We start from the raw sequence: 26,815 nt of genomic DNA, 5'->3' as shown, positions 1-26,815 counted from the left end.
AACCCTCCATTCATAGCACAAATTAATGATTTGGGGTGTTTTATGAATTTTTGGGTGATTTTTAGGTATATTTGGAAGGAAATAATTTTTCTTGAAGGATTGGTAAAATTAAAAGAAATAAGGAATGTTGAAGATTTAGTGAAGTTTTAAAATTAGAATTTGTAGTTAATAATTAATAGACGGATACCAAGTTAGTCCACTAGCAACCTGGGGTGCTCTTGCGTGGTTGTCGACTGTCTGTTAGTGTTCCAAAAATCATTTTCTTTCTTCTATCCATTCTTAAAACTCTTCAAATTTCACTCAAATTCAGGTAGAGCCCCACCTTAAAGGGGGACAAGAACATACCTTTCTTAACATTTAAATCGAATTTACAGTGGCAGATATATCCATCTGAAGTAGATACAAGTTAAAACGCGCCTTTTAACATGTTAATATAACAATGAAAAAAATTAAAAATAATTTGAGCAAAATGCTCCCCCGTCTCTGCTCCCCCCTACCCCCTCATTGGGGTAGAGTTACTGGGCGCAGAGTCTCTGCAGAGTCCCACCCTCACCGGTCCACCCGCCGAGGGAGCTCCGAAAACCTGATGATGCTGAAAACATTATATATAGGACGCGACAGCGTCTTTCCCTCCCATGTGGGACACATTTTCTTAGACGTGCACGAGGCACGGCCTCGTTTTGGTGCGAAGCTTGTTTTCGTCCTATAACGTCATAAAATCACTTTTTTCGTTCACAACTCTGACAGAAGTCTTGAACGCGTAGATTTCTTGACATCTTTTAGGTTGATGTCGATTACATCAAGGATTTTCTTGAAAATGTTCGTCTTAAGGTGGGGGTTCACCTAAAAGCCATTTTCACGCCGCTTAAAATCGGTCAAATGAAAATATCTTGTTTGCATTTCAAGCAATACAAAAACCCTCCATTCATAGCACAAATTAATGATTTGGGGTGTTTTATGAATTTTTGGGTGATTTTTAGGTATATTTGGAAGGAAATAATTTTTCTTGAAGGATTGGTAAAATTAAAAGAAATAAGGAATGTTGAAGATTTAGTGAAGTTTTAAAATTAGAATTTGTAGTTAATAATTAATAGACGGATACCAAGTTAGTCCACTAGCAACCTGGGGTGCTCTTGCGTGGTTGTCGACTGTCTGTTAGTGTTCCAAAAATCATTTTCTTTCTTCTATCCATTCTTAAAACTCTTCAAATTTCACTCAAATTCAGGTAGAGCCCCACCTTAAAGGGGGACAAGAACATACCTTTCTTAACATTTAAATCGAATTTACAGTGGCAGATATATCCATCTGAAGTAGATACAAGTTAAAACGCGCCTTTTAACATGTTAATATAACAATGAAAAAAATTAAAAATAATTTGAGCAAAATGCTCCCCCGTCTCTGCTCCCCCCTACCCCCTCATTGGGGTAGAGTTACTGGGCGCAGGGTCTCTGCAGAGTCCCACCCTCACCGGTCCACCCGCCGAGGGAGCTCCGAAAACCTGATGATGCTGAAAACATTATATATAGGACGCGACAGCGTCTTTCCCTCCCATGTGGGACACATTTTCTTAGACGTGCACGAGGCACGGCCTCGTTTTGGTGCGAAGCTTGTTTTCGTCCTATAACGTCATAAAATCACTTTTTTCGTTCACAACTCTGACAGAAGTCTTGAACGCGTAGATTTCTTGACATCTTTTAGGTTGATGTCGATTACATCAAGGATTTTCTTGAAAATGTTCGTCTTAAGGTGGGGGTTCACCTAAAAGCCATTTTCACGCCGCTTAAAATCGGTCAAATGAAAATATCTTGTTTGCATTTCAAGCAATACAAAAACCCTCCATTCATAGCACAAATTAATGATTTGGGGTGTTTTATGAATTTTTGGGTGATTTTTAGGTATATTTGGAAGGAAATAATTTTTCTTGAAGGATTGGTAAAATTAAAAGAAATAAGGAATGTTGAAGATTTAGTGAAGTTTTAAAATTAGAATTTGTAGTTAATAATTAATAGACGGATACCAAGTTAGTCCACTAGCAACCTGGGGTGCTCTTGCGTGGTTGTCGACTGTCTGTTAGTGTTCCAAAAATCATTTTCTTTCTTCTATCCATTCTTAAAACTCTTCAAATTTCACTCAAATTCAGGTAGAGCCCCACCTTAAGTTAACATGCCATTGCCTCTCTTCTCCACAGATGACTGACATTGCACAGTAAAATCGATCAATCTTTTACTGTTTTTCTTTTAGAGCAGCCTCTGCTTCAGCTGCTTTCAAGTCGAACATTTTCTTGGCGTTCACCCACACGCTGTAAGTATCGACCTGTGAAAAGTAAAACGAAGATTAACAAGCAAACTCACACCTACATATTTCTTACTTTATGACCCTGCTTAAGATTTACCATCTCCTTCCTGACCATTCCTTCTCTCCTTCTTTCTTTACCATCACACAGGATGCTTTCGACATTGCCCATCGAAGCAGTCTCAAAGAATCTAAGCTATATAGGGTTATGCTATCCCAAAGTATGCTTTTTTGAGCCGACTAGGTACACTGAGGAAAACGTCCACATCAATCCCGACAAATTTAGAAATGCATCAGTTGTTTTTCTCGTTTTGGCCTTTCCTTCATATTTGTCCGGCGTTTTCAAGCACCGAAAACAGATGTTTTTGAAAGTCCTTTCCAAGAGTACAAAGGACGGCGAAAAAGGAACATTTTAAAACACTGAAGTGACAGCGGTAATGTACCCATGCTTCAGCATATATTTAGTGTTTTCTGTGGGAAAATGATAGTGTTGATGGAAACGGTTTGATGTGTTTTCGGGAAGAATACGTCGCTTCAAATTTAACCAGATTAGTGAGGATGGGGCTTAAAATTTTGTCCTTTTGGTCAGAAATCCTCACCCTACCCCCTGCGTTCTCTGTATTATATGACCTTATATAAACCAACTTTTTCAAAAAGGTCTTGGCGTAGCTCCACTCTTTCAAAAAAGTACTGGATTCACCGCTCTACAAACAATGCATACCTGATCTAACTTGAGCAAATGCGGTGTAGAATCATTTGCAAATCTTGTGCTGCTTTCTCTTGGTAACAGGGAAGGAAAGTGATCAATGGCAACAACATCTAAAGGCTTTGACGACTTCCTACAATGCAAGCAAAGTGAACTCCATCGATCACCCATTAAATCTGACAAGAAACTGAACGACACCAGTTTGGCAAGGTGTGCACTATATCAATGGCAACAACATCTAAAGGCTTTGACGACTTCCTACAATGCAAGCAAAGTGAACTCCATTGATCACCCATTAAATCTGACAAGAAACTGAACGACACCAGTTTGGCAAGGTGTGCACTATATGAAGACTGCACCAGAAAGCCAAGAAACCCAGAAGTTACAAGAGCAGCAAAGGGTCCCATAGCACTGAAAAGCATAAAAGTAGCACAGGGGTCACAATATCAATGGTTTGGTATGAACAGGTCATCACTTACGGAAGTTTAATTCTACAAGAAGGCTCTTTAAATGATGTGCAGTCATCATAGAATGGTAAAGGGTTGTTAGGACTGTTGGGGTCACAACTGATGTCCACCACAATACTGAGCGATCTGTACAAAAAAAATACCACTTTACGTTACATTACTTCAACTAGATACAAAGCATTTCACCAAGGCAAGATTGTTTCTTTAGCTTAAGTAGATAGAGATCCTTTCAAAGGACCACATGCCCATCAAAAATGGCTGTTCAAGTTACAGTGTAGGGGTTTAGAATCGTCTATCGAAAACGACTGATCTTGAAAAATATCAACCGAGTTTCCAATTCTCGTAATTTAAAGTTAGCGTCTAGGAATCTCGCACTCGCTAGATATTGGACATCTCAAAGTCTCGAATTTTATATATTTGAGTCTTGAAGTCTCGCAAATTGTTGAACGAGAAAAGAAAGGTTCTAGTCTATTTTTGGTAGTAGCGATAAACGAACACATGCATGAAAAATGACAACCTTCTTTTTGGCACTATCAACCTGAAAAAATTGTCCAGCACTCAGAGGCAGCTCTCAGACATCTCAGGCTTGGATTTTTTTGTGGTAAATCTCGGGCTCGAAAATTATGGAAACAGTGAAGTCTCAGTCTTGGATTTTAAAACAAGGGTCTCGCAGTTTCACAAAGTCTCGAATTTACCATTCTATACCCCTAAGTTAGGGTAACTACATCAACTACATCCGGTGTGGTATTAATTGACACAAACAAAGCTTTGAAAAACTATTACAGAATAATATCATAGTATTAATACATTGCAGAAATGAAGTTTGACCCACCAACACGATTTGCATGACATTGTGCTCTGTACAGGGACCTCATTACAATATTCACACCCACGCGCCGATATTTTTTTCTTAAAATCGGTAGCCAAGTGAGTGATTTGTTCAAACCACTTGTAGTGAACAGTGGCCCTTATTTCTCTTAGTTGCCACCATCAAACACCAATCAAAGTTGGAGAAACCATAGTAGAAGTGTTAATCAAATTTATAATCACACCCAGTTAATGTAATTAAGTCTCCTTTTCAGCCATTCTTTGGGTTAATGAAATGTGTTGCATGATGACCCAAAACTGACTGCTTAGAAGACTAGGTATGTGATTGAAGAGCTTGCTGCCTAACTGACCTCTAGTGCATTTTAGCTCTTTTGTTGTTGTTGTTATTGTTGCTTTGGCTCATATTTCTTAGATTTTTTGCATTGGTTCTCAGTTCGTTCAGGAACATTGCCCTGATGTTTTAGTATGGCAAAACTTGCCCATAGTCACATTGGGTTTTCACTCCAAACAAAGTACAAAGTGCAAAAAAGCAAAAAAAAATCTCAGAAAAAACATTTCCTGAAGGAACTGAAGGTCACATGGAAAAAATCTGGAAAAACTGAGCTAAAACAAAAACCCTTCTAAAATGCATGAAACATCAGTTATGCATTGAGCACGCAAGTAGAAACTGTAAAAATGCATTATGCTTCTCAAGAAAATTGCATGAGTTATGCAATGTATTATATGTGACATCTGGAAAGTATGAGGGAAAATGCCACTACCTTTCATCAGTGTCTAACATCTCCTTGGTTATGAATGGCGGAATTTTCTAAACAGATAAATAAGTACAAACTGTTACAAGCACTATTAATTCCACAATGGTCATTTTTAGATTCGAGTTAGTAGTTGGAATAATAACTTGGTAAATCTGACAGTGAGGCCAGACAGAAAATTTAATACCTCAAAGACATGCAAGAATTGAGGAATGCAAATCTTCCAATGGGGATTGGACAAGCCATGTTTGCATGACTGGTTCACATGTCTCCCCTCTTTTTCTGCATGACTCTCCCTAAATTTGTATACAAAGTTACATGTATTCTCCAGATTAGCTTTACAGTGCAACGTGCCTTACCGTGGCCCCCGGGGGGGTACTCCAAAAAAATTGGGTAGGGGTGTGCGGCCCGCTTCCCAAAACCCTTACCCTATTTATGACTAAAATCTGCGATTTTCCCTACCCTATTTATGACTAAAATCTGCGATTTTCCCTCCCCTATTTATGACCTGAAGTAGCTTCTTCTAAAAAAAATCGAACCCAGGACTAGAGTGCAAAAATCTATACCCTATTTATTACCAAAATGGCTGAAAGCGATACCCTATTTATGACCAACACAGCCGAAAAACCATACCCTTTGGCGCCGCACATACCTATATAGCCCATATAAGGGAGTACCCCCCCCCCCCCCCCCGGGCCGTGGCCACCCAACAAACTTTTTGTTTACAAGTTAGCCATAAAATACAAAACGTCATGTTTTCAATAATTTGCTGTTGCTTCACTTGCCTGTTGGACTTTGCAACGAGGCATGACAATTAATCAAATTAATCAAAGTTTGTTGGGTGGCCACGTACGGTAAGGCGCGTTGCATTGTAAAGTGTTTTCCACAGTTTGCAACAAAGTTCAGTTGGCCATCCTGAATCACCAACTATTTTGAATTAAAAGTTCTCTTTCTTTGCTATTGGCTGTCTTAAACTTGGTTATCTCAGAAAATGTCCATACACTCCCACACCCCTCTGGAAATTATGTTGAAATTCCAGTTTACCTCCATACTTTCCTTTCATGCTTTTGGCTTTTGAGATCTCTCTCCTCGGACCCCTTTGGAAACATTTCGAATGACTCTACTTGAATTGGGTGTGGGTATTTTCTGGAACCACAAAATTTATCCCTGCTACCTTGAACAGTTTTTCATTTCCCTTGAGCTTGAGATAGCAGGGATCTTAGTTTATATATTAGAAACTGGTCTGGATCTATGTCTAGAATTACTTGTCAAGGTTATATGGCAAATACCTTGGTAAGTAGAATACAGTTCACAAAGATGTCGTATTCAAGAACCTCTGGAAAGGGTCCTTTGCCCTGTGTTTCTGCTATGTCCCACTCTGTAATGTGCGACCTTTGTAACGGCAAATATATACCATCAGACTGTTGGTTGTTGTAGAGGGGGACATAGGGAGGGGGGTGGGATGTGCCCAAAACTGCAATACCATGATCAAAATCAACACAATACTGAAACCACATCCACAAATGGCAGAAAAATACTGCACTTTAAGATACCAAACAAAAAATGGCTTGAAACCAAAATACTGCAACCCCCAGCCCCCCATCTTTGAAAAACAAATCTTTAAACTTTACATAGATTACAGGTGACTAAATGATTCTGGTCCCCTGATTCAGCTCAATGTTTCTAACCATTAACTTTATTATTTACTTGTTTAAAGTTCTTTTTTTTTAATTAATTTATTTTAATAATGAAAGTGAAAGTGAACCGATGAATTTCAAGCCCTAGTATCAAGATCAAAGCCATAAGTAGCATTCATTCTCACACTGAATGCCATTTGTCTGCCACACAAGAATGCAACAACATTTATTGACAACTCAACAACGCCACAAAGATTACAGACTCACTGACAGACTGGCATGGGGCTGGGAGGGTGGGAAAGCTGTTGCTTCATATGGCAAGAAAACAAAAACTGAATCACATGACCAAATGTGACATCTGATATCCTGACTTGTACCCAGCCCCCCATTCAGTGTGTGAAAACTTCATTTCTCTCCTCTTTCACAAGCTCAGCCAGCAAGAAAAACATTTTACTAGAACAAGATTGTAACAAGGTGAATAAATTTGCATACTTTGGAATCCCCATCTTGTGAGCCATCTCAACAGCACCTCTGCCACAGCGACCCAGTGCACCAATGACAATGACCCGAGGGAACACTTCAGGAACACCTGAAAAGTTAACATTTGTCCCCAGTTTAGCAAGTATTTTGCCATTCTTTTAATTTAATTCCTTAAGTTTCCTTTGTGCTCTACTTCCCATTGTTGCCTGCAGAAAGTTTCAAAAGGCACAACACAACGAAAGTAATAATTAATACCAGACTGGCCAATAAATGAGCAGCACAATGAACCAGTCACAGCTCAAAGGAAATACACGTAACTACTGCTAAGCACTGGAAAACATGTGCGAGCAAGTCACAGTAATAATTAATGGTTGTGGTTTTGCTTCTCACTGGTTGAGAAAGTGGTGCGATATGGTGGGTTACGTATTTCAGGAAGAAAGATATGTCAGAAGGTCCCCTAGTTTCTGTTATCAATGTGGCACCTCTAACTGTCAGTAAATCACTACCTCTGCTTACCACTCATTCTGGTTCCTTCTTTTAATTGAGAATTAACACACTGGTCTTCCTTCGGATGCCTAGCATAGTCAGTGTTGATCCAGTACAAGGAAAATTAAAATCAATAATAACGTCATCAAATTACCTTTCTGTTTAGCAATTTCTTGCAGCTGAGTTTTCACAAAGTTTAACATAGTGTCTTCATTGTCGTAAGCAGAAACTGATGGTAGGGCAATGTCTGGGCTAGAAGAGAAAAAAAATGTTATTAATATGAACTAACATTTCTCTCCAACTTAACTAGGGAGGAAATCCAGGCCTGACAACTGTGTTCAGATGTGGATGCTAACATTTGCATTTTTGCTGCCTATATAAGCCTTCAACATTCAAAAAGGAATTTTAGTTCCCCTGCTGTTTAAAAATAAAATAATTCAGGAGTGTAACAATCAGAATAAAACCACATGTACACTACTGACTTCAACTGCTGGTGACACCAAGCAATAACACCAACGGCCATTCCACACAGTCCAGCCATAGTGGAGAACACAGGAACCACACATTTACCTTTAAATACAAAACAAACAGTCCAGTTTATCAACTTCGTTGATAAATCCAAACATTTGCTACTACTCCCCCAACAGTGCACCAGCGCCAGTTTCTTTAGATACTATTAAATCCACTTAGTGAATAAAACAACTCAACTTAGCTTTAATGCATGTGTACTGCTATAGGCATTTTGACCTAGTGAGAGTGAAAATATAATCTTACCACAAGACAATTACAGCATGTGCAACTTGACTATTTTGAGTTCAAAACAAATTAGCAAACTGCAAATAATTATGTCCCAGTCTGAAAAATGTTTTATTTTGTCACAACTGCTATTTCATACACCAGTCATCAGTAAAGTGATCAGTGATTGGTGAAGAAAGATGGGAATTAATACAACAATTTACAGGGTTTCAGGGCCCTAACCACATCATGTCCCCAGCCTGAAGCTACTGTTAGCATGGTGCCTCTTCCAGCAGCAAAACAGATCACCCTAATACTTACCACTATCATCACACATGAACTCAATGTCATAAATGGTTCCTCCTCCTTTGACAAACCTGTGAAGTAGCTCAGCCCATCCTGTTTGGTTCTATTAAAGTGGACAGAAAAAATACATCAACTTTTCAACTTTTGGTAGAGAGATTATGAACTTAATAATTAGCAATATATATTAGCATGTTTCACATTTGTGTCTCATCTCCCATTAGCATATTTACATATAAATAGTTACTGCAGCTGAAGTGTTGGGACAGATGAATAAAATGCTTACAGCTAATGTTGCAATGGACTAGCATCCCATCCAAATGGAGAGGTACTGCTCCTAATTAGTGTGTCCAGGGGTATACATATTCTGGTTCCCTCTACCCTTTCGCTGCATGTTCCTGACCCCCTACACGGGCATCTAGAGGGAAAAATGGTATGTTCAACATTCTGCAAAATACCCCTGCCCCCCCGCCCCAACACGTCGCTTATTCCTTCGCGATTCCTACCCACTGTGTAGACCCAGAAAATATCCGTACCCCCACCCCCACAGAAGGGATTAGAAATTCCAGAGAGGTGGGAGGTCTCAAAAGCTACAACGTTTATAGAACTGTATGAAGCTCAATTGGAATTTCCAGAGTGGTGGAGGAGGAGAGGGAAGGGGCCTTAGAAAAAATCTCTGCTATGAGGAGAGTAGGAATATTTTCTGAACTACAGATTGCACCCTTCCATATAGTATGAAACTAGATATGAGCACCATCTGGTGGGGTACAGCTTTATAGTTTCTACCCAATCTACTCTAAATTAGAACTGGTTTCATCATTTTTAAGAGCCCTCCCACTCTCACAGACCTGGAATATGGATTTGGTATGTATCTAATTATATTCCTCAGGACCTTATAGGCATGAGCATAAAAGATATGTCTGTGTGTGACTGGATCATCAGTATCAGGGAGCTCTTTCAGGCCAACAATGAAAGCATCTTTTGGAGCACTTGCCCATGAGCCTGTGGGGGCCATCTCTACACCTGGAATACTGTATAGAAAACGGGAAATGATATTATAATTTTATTAAAAACTGGATCATTGTATAATGCAATTCAAGGGATTTGATTGGCTGAGCGGCCATGGTATATGAACAATTATACCATAGACAAGAAATGGCGGCCATTTAATTGTCTGCTGGTTCTTCTCTCACAGCGAAATCAGTTAGATCTAGCAATATTTCTTGATTGTTTTTAATAAAACAATTATTCCACTTGCGCTTGTTGGATATGAGATGATTATAGCCAACTCGGCGCTACACGCCTCGTTGGCTATCTATCATCTCATATCCAACACGCGCTCGTGGAATAATTGTTAAATATACGCACACATACTTATTCAAAAGCATGCACCCATTGAAAAAAAGTGTGGATTTCTGTCCTTTTCCTCACTTTATTTTTTCTTAATCTGACCCCAGAAAGCCAGGAAATTGCAGAAATTCCTGGCTTTCATGGAAAGCATGGTATATTCTTTCCATAAAATCTAGGAAACCAGGCTTTTACAGAGAGCTCGGATTTTCGTACCAACAAAAAATCTGTAACAGCCAGGAAAGCACGGAAATTCGTGGCATACTAATATTCAAAACCAGTCTGGACTGACTTCAAGAAACATGATTGTCATAAACAGAGGAGTTAACGACAACATAGATGGTAACAAAAACAATTTCCTAAGTTCACAAAATTCCCTTATTTAGTTTTTACCTTGCATATTCATCATCCTTGAAGATACACTGCTCGGAGTGCTCTACAGTCACTTTAAATCCTGAAAAATGAAACCAGAATTAATACAGTTGGGTTACTAGCTCCAGTGTCACAAACTTCACCCAAACTCAATCAAATGAAATTTTAGCTATAAAAAAAATGAAAGAAGATCAAACTCTTTGTTGCATAATTTTATTTGAAAACATTCATGAACAAATTAATAAAACTAGCTCCATTCTCTTCCAAGGATTGCACAGTCACTAAAAAGTATCAGACACCAGATGTTGAGGATCTGTATAAGGATCTTCACTTCAAATCCTCAGAGATGTTCAAGGATCTTCTATAATCTTACAACAATCCTAGAAGTCCCTCACAGCTTCCTACAAGTTCCTGCACTGATCTAGAAGAATCCTGCACAGATCTTGCCTTTCCAATCCTAGAGGATCCTGTGTAGGATCCTTGAAGAATCTTGTAAGATTTTACAGGATCCTACAAAATCTCATAAGGAACCTATATATTTAGGAATTTAAAAGATTGGCTAACTGATCCTATAAGGGTACTTCCTTATATAAGCTAGCAATAGGTATATGCAGCCCCAATGAATATTGTTTCTTTTAAAGGATTTTGGTCTGAAATAAGGATTAGTTAAATATTCCAGTCAAACGGACCAATTTCTAGAAAGTAACAATTATAACAAATCCGTATTTTTTGTCAAGTGGAGGTAATTTTAAGCAAAATTTGCCTAATGTGTCCATAGAGCTTATTAAAAATATTTTTAAATTAGAACAAAGTCAATAAAAAATCATGGAGTCTCTATTGCAAGACAAGTTTGCACACAGAAAATAATTTTCAGGTCTGGCCAGTCATGGGGACCTTTAGGAAACGGACCCAAGGTATCCATCTAGGGTTGTGCCTGAAAAAGTCTTGAAATTATATATTTTGGTTTGAAAAATGGCTAAGGGTCTCAAGAGATAGGAAAAACATTCCCATGAACAACATTAAGGTGGGAGGAAATGTGAATTTGAATGGAATTTTAAGAGATTTAAAGAAGGGATAATACAAAAAAAAAAAAGATTTTTGAAACACCAACAGACAGTTGATACCCACGCAACAGCATTCCAGGTTGCTAGTGGACTACCTTGGTATCCGTCTGGAAAAACTATCTCCTCCCAAATATACCCAAAAATTTACAAAACACCCCACAACATAGATTCATGGGATGAGCAGAGTTTTTGGATGGCTTGAAACATGAACGAAATATTTCCATGAAACCGATTTTAAGTCATTTGCTCATTTGTTTTGCAAGAGTAGCAAAGCGTAGCTTTACCACCTGTGCAAAACAAACAAAAGCTCCAGTTTACAGGCTACAATATACCTTTTTGATCTTTTCCATTACAAACAAAATAGTTTTATCCTTTCATCTTTGAAGAAGGTATGCACCTTGCCTAGTCCCTGTACGGCTTTCTCCCATGCTCTCACAATCAATTCGTTTTGGTGACGTAACCAAGGCGAATGGCCAAGGAAAGCCTTACTTTTTCACTCGGATCATGTTATCCGAAAAGGATTGACTGCGATGAAAGACAGAGACAGGCCTAGGAACTAAGCAAGTATGCACCCAATGTAACAGGCATTGGGTGGGAAGTGGTAGGAGGGGCAGCAAGAAAGTTGGTGCAAAAATGGGCGAGACAACTATTTGTTTCCTCCCTGTCAATGCCTGCTATGTGGGTTGTAGGTATACAAATCAACAGGGTGCTTGTGCTGGCCTATTACTTAATTAATATTTTATTGTATAAAATTACTGTTTTACAAAGTATCAAAGAGGGATAAAAATTCAACAGCTATTTTTCATGCGTGTGTCGAGTTTCCCGGGGAGTCTCTACGTAAGCCACTTTTCGTGTGCGCTCGCGCGACTAAAATGCCCTTGAGTAGTCCAAGCTTAGAAGCGTCATTTTGTATGTATTAATTTTGAAACATGAAAAACTCCACAGAAACTATAAGAAACGGCCATGCAAACGGGATATTCTTCAGTCACTAACATTTTGTCGCCTGCAATAATTTAAACATTAACATCCTTACCTGCTTTTACCAAGTCTTTACATCTCTCTGGAGTAATGTGGGTACGTCTTTCATTTGGTTTCGTCTCTGCTCGAAGCCACAGATGCACCGCCATGATCGAGGGGCCCTGATTGTCGTGATCGAACGCACGTTCGCGGGACCCGGTTAAAAGGCCTGGGTCGACAAGTGTACCCAAGCCCCTTCGGGTACATGCACATTACATTGTTGACCAACGCCCAACAGGTCAATAAAGGAAGGAAGGCGAAGCTTAGAAATGAGGTGATTGAATGTTTGTAGCCCCTCTTTTCTCTGATTGCACAAATTATTTTGAAAGAGAAATAGTCTGCAAACATTCTATAAAGATAACTCTGCATGCTAACATTGCCATGCGAATAGAAGGTATCATTGGCGCCTATTTCTCCCGAAATCATCTCGGAAATACCCAAATTTGCATATGACGAAACTCTTAGAGCTGTCAATTCAGCCGTCACCGCCCACCTCGCCAAGGCCCTCACTTTTGTTTGTTTTTTTTTTTTTTTGACTTACACTCCCCGGTTTTTAGCCTGTGAACAACCTCCCGAGTGGGGCATAGGCCAGACCGAGCTCGCTATGGGAAGTTTGAACCAGAAGTTAAATAGACGACCAATTGATTATTTCAATAACATAATATTTTCGCCCAACTTGGGAGCGTGTTCAAAGGCTAACTGGTTCTGTACTACTAGCACCTAGAAATTCGCAGTGATCAGGGTTAACGTTAGCTATTTTGCTCATGCCCACTGACCACTTGTATTTTCAAATTGTAACGTTTTTGTTTATGTAACTTTAACCTACGTTTTTGGGGTGTTTTAAATTGTAACATCTCTTGCCACAGGGTCAGTCTCAAAATACTCTGAAGACGAAAGGCCGTGCCTTTCGAAATATCAGAAAAATATACTTCCCTGACCGTGAAATCAGCCTTGCTCTGTTTTAAGATTATTTGTTCTACTTTTTTTTTGTGCTGATTATATCCTTCACTACAGGATCCGGTACTTTTATTTGTTACGGTGGTCCTTGCAAACACGGTTAATTACTGGTTTTTACCGATGGGTCCAATGCTCTTTGTGAATATCACATATTTAGATTTGGAATGTTTACACAGCCTTCGCTAGCATGTTTTGGTAAACTTTCATTTATTTTTCGTTCCACTTACCTATCTCTCTCTGCACATATCATGCGCGTGTTATGCCAATGTCTTTGACAAAAATCCATGGAATAGTCTACCTAAATCAGTTATATGGTCTGTCTTCTTGATGCTACTCAAAGGTAGTTTCAAGACATTAATTTATAATCGAAAACCAGCTAAGGAATGAATGTAATAAATTATGTTAGAGCGGCTTTCCACTGAAGGTCGAAAGTAACTCACGTGTGCTTTACTACGCATTGTGATTAGTTAACAAAACCTGCGCTTCTTTCTCAACCAAAAACGTGACAAACAAAACCAAAACCAGTCGGGACTAGCTCACATGAGTTTTCCCGCGCTAGGCGTCGGTAACATATGTATTTGCCTTGAAATCTGATTGGTTCATTGCGCTGTTAACTTCTCCCGCTATTGTTATCGAGCAACTACATGTACTTCATGAAAAACAAAAAAACAAAAACAAAAAACAAACAAACAAACAAACAAAAAAACACAGTTTGTAATGATTATGAACCTTTTGTTCAATTTAACGTACTACCGGGAGTAACCACATCGTATAAAACTCTAGGCTTCTTACGTTTAATTTGTTCTTTAATTTGCGTGACTCCCTGTGTCTTCATTTATTGGCTCAATATTTAAACTAAATTAGACTAGACTAAGGCCTGCTACCTGTTAAGCCAACTAAGCAGTGAAAAAAAGTATCATGATCGTCGTCTTCATCATCATCACCGTCATCATCATTTATTTAATTCGTAATACCTAAGAGCTAATAGCTCGCTCATAGAACGGTTTTCAATTGAGTGTCTTTGGTTTTGCATTACTTACGCTCTGTGATTGTTTAACAAAACTCGCGCCACTTTCTCAACCAATGGGAAACCAAACCAGAACCAATCGTGTTTTGGCCGCACGCGTTTCCCGCGCTTGGCGCCAGTTACATGTAATTGCTTCGGATTCTGATTGGCTCGTTGTGTTGTTAACATCTTTTGCGATTGGCCAGAGTAATTACTTTGGTTTTGGTTTTGGTTCTACGACACTCAAATGGAAACCACTCAACCATTTAAGCTAAAAATAAGTTAAAGACTTAATATATTAATTAATTAACCAAAAGCAAATTTTTTGTTAAAATTAGTAAGTTAATAATAATTTAGTAAATCAACTTTTGAGTCAAGAAGAAATGAATGGCACGGTATTCCATTCATCCTATTCCTGGTGTTCCTGGTAACAGAAGTAACAGTACAAACAGGAACATGGCTTACTTAGAATAGGCAAAATTGGTTTTCTTTTAAAAAAACTTTTAGTTTACTTACAAAAAACTTTGTATTGGAAACAGAATCAGTAAATCCTAATGCTATTGTCATCTTTTACCAGACCAGTCCCAAAGGCGTGCACTACCAGATGATACTAAAAATCTTATTTATCTAAAAATTATCTGACAAGCTGCTAATAAATAAATATTAAAATTTTAACCTAACTGTCAATTTTGTTGCTTAGAATTTATACTACATGTAGTATGTACTAAATTATCTCCCTGGTGTTGGTATTCCATTGCATTTCATTGATGAGTGCCTGTTTCCATAAATCTTTGAGCTTCTTTTGCTTTTTGATCAAACATCTTCTTGGTTCTGACCCAAACAGGATCCTATAAATACCAAATAACACTCCTTAAACAGCTACACCCACATAAAGTAAAAAAAGTACTTATTCCACTTTCAAAACTCAAAGAAGTTCAACCAACAGTTTTGGAAAATTTGTGAACGAGGTTCCCACAAGGGCTTTAATCACACTTGTTTAAAATAAGAGTATTATTTTTCAAGAGCTATTTACAAAAAAAAAAAAAATTGCAAATGCAACATAAGAACGTTTGCTGCATACTTTCTCACTCTAGAAATGTATACAATGGGCAATACTTAGGTTATCAGAGCATTTCTTTGACATGCCCTCTAAAACGTTTATACATGTAAGTTGGAATACTCAGAAATAGAAACTGCTGAGACCCAAAATTTGACAACTAAATAATCAAGGGGAGAAAGTTTATAGCAGATTGAACTTTCAACCATTGAGAAGTATTTGTACTGCCACCCTGTGTGAGGGCCTAAACTTGCTCTCCAACAAGTGTGTCACAGCCCAAACAACAACTCAATAACTGCTATAGACCTTATAATAATTTCCAAAATGGCTAAGTACTATTTTAACATTCTTTTGTGGTATTCAAATTAGCGCTTCTTACCTCGTTCTTACTGTAAGCACCAAAATCAAAAGAATATTTTACCTTGAACGGGGCAAGAAGGGCTAATATTTGAATCACACAAAAGAATATTAAAATGGAAGCCATTTTATACCCTGCTTAATGTCTGTCCATTAATCTCTTCATGAAAATAGAAACCATAGTGCAGTCATGACACCAGATACAAATCTCTGTATATTTTCAAATCCCCATCATAGGATGTTTAAAAACAAAAATCTTTTAAATTTAAAAGTAAATATGTCCCCTTCTTTTCATTCAAAATTCCAAACCCTGACCTCTTAATGCAAGAAGCCTACTGTTTAAACACTTACTCCTGGTAGATTCAACAAATAAGGTGTCATCTTGTTGGCAAATCTTTCACTGCTCTCACGTGGTAAGACAGAAGGCAAGTGATCTATGGCAGACACATCAACAGGCCTGTTGGACCTTGACAACAACAACAAAAATAATGCAGTGGATAACAATAATTATTCTTTTCTTTTCTCACTCCTTCCACACCCATTTAATCTCAACATATTTGAATGCCGCATTTTTTCCTTGGAAAAGTGATAATCACATACATGTGTCAGCAACTGTTCACCTTGAACCTTAATATTGCATCTCAATTAAGTTAAAAACACTGTAGTGCTACATTAATTCATACATTCTTCTTAAAATGTTTTCACTCTGCAACAGCAGACCCCCACCTCATGCAATGTTTTGGACCCACCATAAGACTGTTCACAGTCCCCCTATTTTTCCGTGGGATTCTCGAGACTGGTATGCTTCAATGGCTCAGCTGCTGCCATCTTGGCTTGTAAAAGCGAGCGCGATCTGGGGAGAGTGTCTAAACTACCGAGGGGAGCGGCGTGGGGAGGCGGCGGGAAAAATATGTTTTCACTTCCCCTCCCCCATCAACTAACCCCCACTTCTGCTCCTCTCAGTAGTTTAGACACTCTCCCCAGATCGCGCTCGCTTTTACAAACCAAGATGGCTGCAGCTACATCGAAGACTACCATGCCAGTCTCGAGAATCCCAGGGAAAAATAGGGGGACTATGAACAGTCTAACCCACCATTGGCAATGCAGTGTTTTTCCTCAAATAATTATACTCTGTATTTTTAAATGAGCAAATAGGTTTGCAAGTTTACAAGTCACAGAAAACTAAGTGTTTCTTGGTGGTACATGTACTGACATCATTGCAGTGATATTGAAAACAGTCATAGTCCAAGTTTTGAAGATCTTTTACCTTCAAATGGTAAAAAAATGTTACAACAACAGCCTCATTTAAACTAGCATCCAGTGGCCTGTGACTAATAATATTATCATTAATATTATTATGACTCACAGGGGAGATTTGACCTTTTTTGGTAACAACAGTGCTAACAATACATTCATTTTGCTACAAAATAATTCTAGAACAACAAAGAAAGAAATATATTAATTCTTGAAGTAACAACTCATTATCTGTTCCAGTGCATTTTGTAAACACACTGGTGTAATTACAAAACTGGGTCATTACAGCTTAGGCTTCTGTTAATAGAAAACGTTTTGGGGTTTTTGAAATGATACCAAATCCCTTTTACAACTCTCCTTTAAAAGTATGAACCTACTTGAGTTTTACTCTTTCACAAGGCTGATCAAACGTTGTTGCAGAATCATAGAACGGCAAGGGGTTATTTGGGTTATTGGGATCACAGCTCACATCAACCACCACTCCTAATTTCCTGAAAACAAACACATTGTTGTCAGACGCCTGGCTGCCAGCTGTGATCAAATCATAAAACTGTAAAATAAAAAAAAAATAAAAAAAAAAAAAAAAAACATAGCTGTGGCATTACCTCTCTTCGGTCTCTAACATGTCCTTTGTAAGAAATGCAGGTATCTTCTACATAGAAAGAAGAAATACCAGCATAAATATACTGTGAAATCCAAATTACCTTGAATTAGCTTTAATTTGGCACACATACTAGTCGTTTAAAGAGACAGTTTCTTTTCCACTTTTCGATCTCACTTTTCTATTAAATTCAAAGGGTTATCCTATGACTTCTCCTAGAAGCAAACAAGTGAAGCAAAGCATGAATGATTTCGTTATTTCCTGTTTGAACTAAAGCAAAAGGAAGCAACCAAGCATTGGGTTCTTTTTTGCTTTGCGTTGCTCAACTTGTTCTGAAAATTAAGAGGCAAATTCTTGGAACTTAACCCTTAAGATAAAAAGAAAACAAACATGGGGCTATGTTTTACCAATCTGGCCCCAGTTGTTCAAAGAGCAGATAACTTTATCCGGCGGATAAGTCGCTACCCAGCGGATAAGTTTTGGTTCAAAGCTAGGTTGGTTGGTTCATTACTATATTGTTTCCTTAGACAAGAAACTTTGCTCCACATTGTCCATCTTCACCCAGGTGTATCAATGGGTACTGATAACATACTGCTGGGGTTAACCCTGCGATGAACTGGCATCCCATCCAGGGGGGGGAGTAGTAATACTCCTAAGTTGCTTCATGCTACAGAGCCAGGTTAAGCTCTCGTGCGGGCCACTTACATGTACCAGGTTCAGGTCAGGCAAATTTAAACCTTTACAAGTATGTTTGATTAAGTATGATTAAGCATTGATAATACAGAGAAAAATAATAATTAGACTTTCTTGATATCTGTACATCAGTTTGAAATTAGAAACTTACAGAGGGATGTAGTAATGAAATAGATCACTTATGACTATTATGCTAAAATGAAACGTCTGAACACTATGCATTTTTGGGCTTCCAGAATTAGTCATGACCTCGCAAGTACGCAAGTCTATAAATCGACCAAGAGGCTAATATTTTGTACCTCCATAAGAAGAATACAGTTCACAAGAATGTCATACTCCAGTATCTCTCTGAATGGGCCACCTGCCTTGGTTTCATCCAAGTCCCATTCAGCTATAGCAGACCTAGCAGTGAAAACAGAGTTCAAAAGAAAAACTTGTTCTAATGTATGGGTTGAGACAGGTTGTAAATGTCTTAATAAGATTATACACTCCAAACATTTCTTTAAAAATTATGCAAATTAACAGTACAGTGAGAAGAGATTGCCAATTTCTGTATAAAGAACAAAAAGCAAGCTTAGTTGTTGCAGCAAATCTGTTTCTTGATCTTTTCATGTTTTCAACAGCCAATCAACTTCTAGTAAAAAATCTGGATGTCCACTGTCCAATGGAGAGCTAGTTTTCAGAGAAAAATAAAAAACCTGAAGAAGTAATGAAGAAGTTTATAAAATTTTAATGGGAACCACACTTTCCGCAGGAGAGAGTTTCCCAATCTTATTTAATGATCAGTAGCAGGACAAGCTCAGTGCTTTACAGAAAACTATTTAATGTGGACAGTTTTCTTGGTCTTGCCCCAAACATTTTCCTAAAATTGACCCACTTAATATGGACACCCAACTTGTTACAAGTTTTTTCGCTGTTTCAAGACATTACTTTAAAATTTTAGAAGTGATATTTTCTCATAACATAAATTATAAACATTTAACACACGGTATGCAATATCATATATGCTCTCACTTTGGAATTCCTATCTTGTGAGCCATCTCAACTGCTCCTCTTCCACAGCGACCAAGAGCACCAATGACCATGATTCGAGGAAACACTTCTGGGACATCTGAATGTCAAAACATTTAATATGTAACCTTCATATTTTATTTTCAAAGATGCATTAAAATCAGAGGTATTCTCATCAGTCTCATCAATGGTGAGGCTTCACATGTAACTCCTGATGTCTGATCTCAAATTTGAAATAATTATTATGCACCCAACATTTTGCTATGGCCACTTCCTCATAAATATTACCAACCAGGGCCCAGCTGTTCAAAGCCCAATTAAGCTAATTCTGGATTAACGCAAACTTTGACTCGAGTTTAATTGCTAAATAAATCAACAAAGATTCTTCCAAAAGATTTTCGGCCCCCAGTTTTGACTTAGACTTTTCTTTACCTTTAGCTTGAAATTAGCCTTCCTTCTTAAAGGCTAATAATATTTAAAAACCCATTTTAAAGAGCACAGTGAAAACGTAGATTAACTTTTAATCGTGGATTAGCGTTAATTGGCTTCCGAACAACCCAGACCAGAGGTATAGTGGCTGAACAGTAATTAGCACATGACAACTTCACTGAAAGGAGTTTGAAGTTAGAGTTAGAAAGTTTCACTTGTGAAAGGAGTTGACAGTAAGTCCAAGAATATTCATTTGCAGATCATTCTGAAACAAGCATACACCCCAGTTTTAACTAGTTGAAAATTCCATCACATGAATGATTAAATTAACGAGAAAATATTTTATTTTGCAATTTTTATCATTCTAAATATATCTATCTGCATTGTACCTCTTAACTTTGCAACTTGTTTGAGCTGCTGTGTAATGTGTTCAATAAATGCAGCCTCATTGCTATAAGGTTTCACTGCAGGCATTGGCTTGTCAGGACTGGTGAGAAGGTAATCAGTTAATTATCAACAGTCATAGCATGAGCCAACACAGCCTGATAAACACAGGGTCAAACTTTTATAGAAAAAATTAAATACATTCTTTTACTACCGCACAGTGTATGGTAAGGGAAAAGATTGCAGTCAAAAATTAAACTACCTACCAACCTTCCAAGTTGACTGAAACAATCCAAATTACTGTATATAAAAGGAATACTTCTCTAGCAACTTGCCAGGCTTTAGGTTCTTAATGAAAGGCGAAGGAAGAAATCCTTTTTATTCAGTAATAGGCGATACAACTGCATGATAGGTAGAGTTTGATTTCTTTTACTGAAAAAGCCGCAAAAAGTCCAGTTTATATTTTAACGACCTTTTAACAATGATTCAACGAATAATACAACATCTGAGGGTTATCTAGCTTTGAGTAGTCTGTGATAACTTAAGGTTTAGGTATGAGCCTAAATAATGGCAAAATTTCCAGCATTTCAATATTTCTGAAATCTTCAGGAACTTAGAAATTGGCCATGTGGACTCAGATGTTACCACTCAATATGTACTGGGCCACTTAATGTAAATCTGACTTTGTACACAATTCTCTTTATTATTTTTCTACTCTGCCCATGGAGGCCCAGGTGTATGGAAAAGTGCAATTCCATATTGAATTAGTCATCCAAACTTCTCAGGTACAGTCAATACCTGTCTTGTGGACACCTTGTCATCATTGACAGGAGTTCATGTCTTGGGAAATGACTAAAAATAGTTCCTTTTTTTATGGACTGTCTTATATCTTTTTGGCCAAATCCTGGTCCCAAAGGTGTTTGACATACAAGGGGTGACTCATGAACATCTATTTAATAATTTCAAAGAGGATGTTCTTCTTTAGAAAAGTAATAAAATTGTTTTGGTCAAGCTTGTTCAGTCCAGATGTAGATATACAGCTGTTTCGACAAAGGTTGTCCAAAAAAAAGCATAAAAGCGTACGCGACAATGCTGAAAGGTAGTCTGGGAAATACCCAATAAATTTCAATAAAAGCTCAGAATCCATGATGCCTTGACCGTACAGTGAAGACTTGAAATGGCAGGCAATATGGATTCTGAGATTGTATTGAAATTTATTGGGTATTTCTCAGACTACCTTTCAGCATTGTCGCGTACGCTTTTACGCTTTTTTGGACAACCTTTGTTGAAACAGCTGTATACCGACCTAGTTCTTTTCTCTGCTCTTGCGCATGTGGACACTTCAACTTTGTCTAAATCTTCACGTGATCAAAAGATTCAACCAACATTTCCACATGTGGACCTTGGGCTTGGACAATAACAACTATTTCTCAAACCTGATCTGTTGATGACACCAAGCAAGTATTCCTACTCCCAATCCACCAAGACCTGCCATTCCACTAAACTCTGCAACAACTCTTCTCCCTTGTGAGAAACAAATAAAAAGTATGTTTGCGGAAAATCGCTTGTAACAAATGTATTGGCCAATGGGTACTGTCACAAAAACATAGACCCTGACATATCCTTAACTAGATGCTAATTTGTACAGCTGATAGCATTAAGTGGCAAGAGTATTTCATCCACCAATGTCGCCCAGTTTTAAATCCCACAGCCAGTGTCAAAATGGCTTGAGCTTGTTGTCATTGCAATACTCCAAAGGGTTTCTCTCAAGAGAAAATACACTTTGGTTTTCCTACTTCTTTAAAAACCTAGTACAATTCTAAAATTTAATTTGATCTGAAGTGGCTATTAGGTACTACCCTTATTAAACTTAACAACTGTCAGTTTAGTTATCTAGTACAAAATTTATAGTGCAAACATTGCTAGGGGTTGGATTAAAATAATAATACTGTATGCAAAAAACACTTCAATAAAAACGTTGTCTGGTTATTCAATTCTCACCATTTTCATCAGTCATAAATTCAATATCCAAAATGCTTCCTCCTCCCTTGATGAAACGGTGGAGTAAGTTTGCCCAACCTGTTTGATTCTAAAAGCAATGCAATTGAAAGAAACCAGGAATGGAAAATCTTTCCCAAGAAGAACGAGGATGACCTTGCTGCGATGTTTTCTAATGATACATTATTCACCAATATTTTCTGAAAGACTACTGAGGCTTAAGAAAGTGTTACCCTTAAGTAGCAAAATAGGAACCACAAGTGGAAGTAGTGGGGTGGGGGTGGGGTACACCCTAAGTAAGCTAAAAAGAATGTATTGACCCAGAGGGCTGCCGGGCAAGGTATTTGAGCTGAGACACTGGAATAAGTTTTGTTTACTGGGAACCATAGGAGTGCAGGAATATGCCATGGGATGGAGGGTGGGGGAAGTTAGGTCTGAGGTCTAAATTTAGTTAAAATAGGTATAAATGTTATCTGATATGACGATGCAATTAAGGTGTGAAATGGCTATAAATTTATGGAGTCATGCTAATCTGCAAATAGGCTTCCCATGAGGTGGTCAATTGGCACTGGATAAAGTAAAGGTCTCTTTGGACTGAGTCCCTAAGCACTCCTGTTTACAGACAAGGGCAGTATGAAAATGATACAAGAATGTCGTAACTCTTTGCAACTGCCTGTACCTAAAAAATTGAGTATTACCTACATGAAATCATAAAATGTAGTGAATGAACAACATGTGGAGAAGTGAAGAATGAACCAAATGAAAGATGTGGGGTAAGACATTTTCCGCTTGGCTGGTTAGCTTGCTCTAGTTGAGCGGACGTTGTTTTGCTCTTTTACCTGTTTGCATAATAAACTCACCACCTCTGTCAGTCAATAATCTTGAAAGGGACTGCTAGCATTCTTTCTTGCAATCTTGCAAGAAATTTCAACCTAACATTAAGTTACTGGGGTTCCCGGTGGGGCTCTTGAATGTTTTTCTAGCCTCTTACCTTATAAGCATGAGCAAAGAAGATGTGCCTTTGTGATATAGGGTCCTCAGAAAAAGGAAGCTCCTTTAGCCCCAAAATAAAGGCCTCTGTGGGAGCACTGATCCATGAACCACAAGGTACCATGTTGACACCTGGAATACTGCGAAACATAAATATTTTCAATAATAGTTCATTAACTTACATCTTAAATTATTGCAAAATGTTTCTTTATTAATTCACAGCTAAGCTTTTCTCTCTTGGAGTAAACCATTCGGTCTTTATGCTTTTATTAATCCAGTTAAATGTTTTCATCCGAATATCATGTTCAATTCACAGTGCTCAAATTTGTGATAAAATAATTAGCAGCAAGGGGTTGGTTTTTCCTTCCTTGGTATCACTGTTGCTTTATAAAACTCCTGATCAGTCATAAATCTTTAGGCCGTGTGATGTTGGATGTGGGTCTCCAGATAAAATCCTAAAGTGTGGTCATTCAAATGAAACCTTCTGAGTAGTGCTTCCCTGTGGTACTGTTTAGTAAAACAATCTATCTTATTCATGTTTGTCACGAGATTAAGCCATGATTTTTTGTAGACATAACCAACAGTAATAATAATAATAACCAGTCTTAAACAATGCTTGTATCATGGAACTAACCACTGGAATTCTTCATTCTTGAAGATACACTGGTCAGACAATTCCACAGTAACTTGAAAACCTAACAAAACAACAATATTGATTTCTGTGGTTTAAATTACTTAAACAAGATGCCCCTAATGGCATTTACACGGAATGCTTAATGTAGCCCCATTTATTCCCCATTGTATGCTTCGCAGATTTTTAAAAACTATCCTCCCTTCGCAATAATTGAAATAATTGAATGGTTTTATTCAGAGAGACTGCGTGATATTTTATCATTGTGTTACTGGAAATCATACCAGAAATGACCCCGCTGGAACTAGTCTGGTCTGCTTCCTTCGTGTTGAATTATTCAACTGTTTGTGAAAGCATATTTCTTCGCTGTGAACTCTCCCAATTTCCACCGTTTACTGTCGAGTGCTACCTAGACGTTATTATTTCGATTTACTGCTTGAAAAAGGTTTGTTTTCTTCCTGAAAACGGCAGATCAGAGTCTTAAATTCGTACATGTACATGTGGCCACCATTGAACGAAAACAACCTTCCAAATGATGATTTGCTTTGACGTCACACAGGTAGAGATGAGTGGGTCCCCTCCCTTGTGATATACGCGCCAATAATGGATTTTGATTGGGCTGTTTTTGTTGAAGACAATCAGAACAATAGATCCCTTCTGGGAGAGGGCAGAATTTAATCTAGGTTTAATGAATAAATCAAAGGATGATTTGACGTCACACAGGAAGGGATGAATGGGTCTCCTCTCTTGTGATATGTGCCTCAATAATTGGTTCTGATTGGACCGCTTCTGTTGAAGACAATCAGAACAATACATCCCTACGAGGAGAGGACAGAGTTTAATGCATAAATAATTTATGCAATTATTGATGTGCAGATTTTTGACTACTACAAAGAAAAAAAAAAGATACTAGACCCAAACCTAGACACAGCCTGCCCTGCAGGCATCCCGTGTAAAAACACTTCACTCAGGTTCATATAGCTTATATTTCTGTACTCAGAGTAGCTGGGGGGGGGGGGGGGGGATAGCTCATTTTTGAGAATATCCACCCACTAACTGACTCAAGCAGTTCTACAAAATATCCACAGTCCCACTTGGAAGGTCATTGGAAATTTTGACAAGGAGGGGATCTCAAGTGACCACTGTGCCAAAGATTTAGAGTCATGAATACTCTCTTCTGACCATAGCTCTTATCTAACCACCAAACTGTGGAACAATCTACCTGGAAAAATTAAAAGAGAATCAGGTGATCTCAAACTATTGAAGGCTGCCCTGACTGTAAGTCAATATCTGATGAATTTTAGCTCCTTTGATTGAAATTTTATCTTTTTATTTTTTTTTTAATGTGACTAGGTATCATATGTAAAATAATATACATTTTTTATTTTATCTATATACTTATAACTATACCAATGAAAAGACGGAAAGTTGTTACAAAATAACTAGAGTTTCACGCACTTACTAAGGGATCATCAGACTAAATATTCTGCGCATCTAGATTTCAGTTTTAAACTTTAAATTTCAAATTTCTGGGCAGTTGGAGTGGCATTTCTACTGATTGGTTGTGAAGCCCTTGTTTTCGTGACGGAATTTAGTAACGAGTTCAGATTTCTTGTTTAGAAGAGAAACAACACGAGCAGTCCAGATGCTGAGTTTTTCAGACAGACATAAACTTATTATATTTACAGAAGAAAAAAAGTGTCACAATCCAACCCACAGGATAACAGGGATAGAAAAATGGGGATATAACGGATTAAGGACCTGGAAAATGGTGTCTATCTTCCCCACAGCCAAAGGATATTTTCCCATAAAAAGGGAAAATAAGTTATCCCGAAAAACTGACTTTACTTGAACACCAGAAAAGCTAAATACTCCTCCTCTCTCACTCCCTCTGACTGACAAGATCCCAGATTCTTAGTCTGGAATGTCAGCCGTCTCCTCCCCCTAACCCACAGGGACGGGGGGGGGGGGGGGAGATAGATATTCGTTGCGTTTCTGTTGCTTTATTTAAACGATGACCGAACTAGGAAAGCCAGTTGTACAGGGCTGCATAGGGCTGCAAAATTCGAACTCCGAGCTGTTTGTTGTCCCCTCCCTCACTCGGTGCGCTTAGCTTTTCTGCATTCTTTCCAACAGCCAGTAATGGGAGCTTTGTTAGAATGACCTCAATATTTCAATGTTGAAGTAAGGACTTAAATTTATGATGTAATTCACAACTTAATAATTCAGGACTTTTTAGAAGCAAAAAGTTTCGTGTCAGTCTTCAAACAACGAGACGTGACGCGAAGCACGTTACTAACGTTACTAAGCTTACCTTTTTCTATCAGAAGCCGGCATTTGTCTGGAGTCAAGGCCCTTCGTTGCTCGTTTGGTTTTGTCTCCGCACGAAGCCATATCTGCTTAGAATTCATGACTAACAAAATGAACAAGTACTAAATTATAAAATTTCCCAATCTTTATGCGCCAAATGAAAGGAGCGCTGTACGTTGTATACGGTACACCAAATATCATCTGGGTATATGATTGACGAGCAGGCCTGCGGGACGAGCGACAGTTCGTTGTCCGGTCCCGACTATAAAATATCTATCATGATTGGCTGAGCGGCCATGGTATATGAGCAATTATACCATGGCCAAGAAATGGCAGCCATTAAATTGTCTACTGGTTCTTCTCTCACGGCGAAATCAGTTAGATCTAGCAATATTTCTTGATTGTTTTTAATAAAACAATTATTCCACTTGCGCTTGTTGGATATGAGATGATTATAGCCAACTCGGCGCTACGCGCCTCGTTGGCTATCTATCATCTCATATCCAACGCGCGCTCGTGGAATAATTGTTAAGGTGATTCCATCGAATTGCATTGCGCATCCTTGCTGCGCATAATTTTTCGCGTCATTTAGCGCGCGCACAACATTACAGGATTTCCTTGAGGTTAAGCTCGGCAGGAAAATAAATGGTC

The 26,815-nt window shown here is 38.2% G+C and overlaps 2 protein-coding genes across 2 annotated transcripts; both read right to left on the bottom strand.

Moving 5' to 3' along the window:
- Positions 1-2,172: 2,172 nt before the first annotated feature.
- On the bottom strand, positions 2,173-12,710 carry LOC146480478 (uncharacterized). Its single transcript, XM_085109660.1, has 12 exons — positions 12,503-12,710; positions 10,427-10,487; positions 9,579-9,717; positions 8,705-8,792; positions 8,131-8,218; positions 7,803-7,900; positions 7,175-7,271; positions 6,335-6,437; positions 5,055-5,101; positions 3,478-3,591; positions 3,014-3,131; positions 2,173-2,313 (listed from the first exon to the last, which is right to left on the bottom strand). The coding sequence occupies exons 1-12, from the start codon at positions 12,594-12,596 to the stop codon at positions 2,224-2,226; spliced, it is 1,137 nt and encodes a 378-aa protein (XP_084965786.1). The 5' UTR covers positions 12,597-12,710; the 3' UTR covers positions 2,173-2,223.
- Positions 12,711-13,592: 882 nt separating this feature from the next.
- Positions 13,593-26,343, bottom strand: LOC146480477 (uncharacterized). Its single transcript, XM_085109661.1, has 12 exons — positions 26,169-26,343; positions 23,858-23,918; positions 23,225-23,363; positions 22,237-22,324; positions 21,672-21,759; positions 20,241-20,338; positions 19,426-19,522; positions 18,711-18,813; positions 17,723-17,769; positions 17,495-17,608; positions 16,215-16,329; positions 13,593-15,297 (listed from the first exon to the last, which is right to left on the bottom strand). The coding sequence occupies exons 1-12, from the start codon at positions 26,263-26,265 to the stop codon at positions 15,211-15,213; spliced, it is 1,134 nt and encodes a 377-aa protein (XP_084965787.1). The 5' UTR covers positions 26,266-26,343; the 3' UTR covers positions 13,593-15,210.
- Between the last annotated feature and the right edge of the window lie 472 nt (positions 26,344-26,815).

The sequence above is a fragment of the Pavona decussata genome, unplaced genomic scaffold (genome assembly GCF_977016875.1).
Source record: "Pavona decussata unplaced genomic scaffold, jaPavDecu1.1 SCAFFOLD_53, whole genome shotgun sequence".
Classification (NCBI taxonomy): domain Eukaryota; kingdom Metazoa; phylum Cnidaria; class Anthozoa; order Scleractinia; family Agariciidae; genus Pavona; species Pavona decussata.
This window is presented reverse-complemented; position numbering and strand designations above follow the sequence as displayed.

Excerpts from the sequence above, each read along its gene's own strand:
- LOC146480478 (XM_085109660.1), bottom strand. The coding sequence starts at position 12,596 with ATGGCGGTGCATCTGTGGCTTCGAGCAGAGACGAAACCAAATGAAAGA. Across the intron at positions 8,793-9,578 it reads TTTATGCTCATGCCTATAAG|AACCAAACAGGATGGGCTGA; the intron begins GTCCTGAGGAAT and ends CCACTTTAATAG. Across the intron at positions 3,132-3,477 it reads TCTTGTAGAATTAAACTTCC|GAAGTCGTCAAAGCCTTTAG; the intron begins GTAAGTGATGAC and ends CTTGCATTGTAG.
- LOC146480477 (XM_085109661.1), bottom strand. The coding sequence starts at position 26,265 with ATGAATTCTAAGCAGATATGGCTTCGTGCGGAGACAAAACCAAACGAG. Across the intron at positions 23,919-26,168 it reads CCGGCTTCTGATAGAAAAAG|GTTTTCAAGTTACTGTGGAA; the intron begins GTAAGCTTAGTA and ends TTGTTTTGTTAG. Across the intron at positions 22,325-23,224 it reads TCTTTGCTCATGCTTATAAG|AATCAAACAGGTTGGGCAAA; the intron begins GTAAGAGGCTAG and ends CATTGCTTTTAG.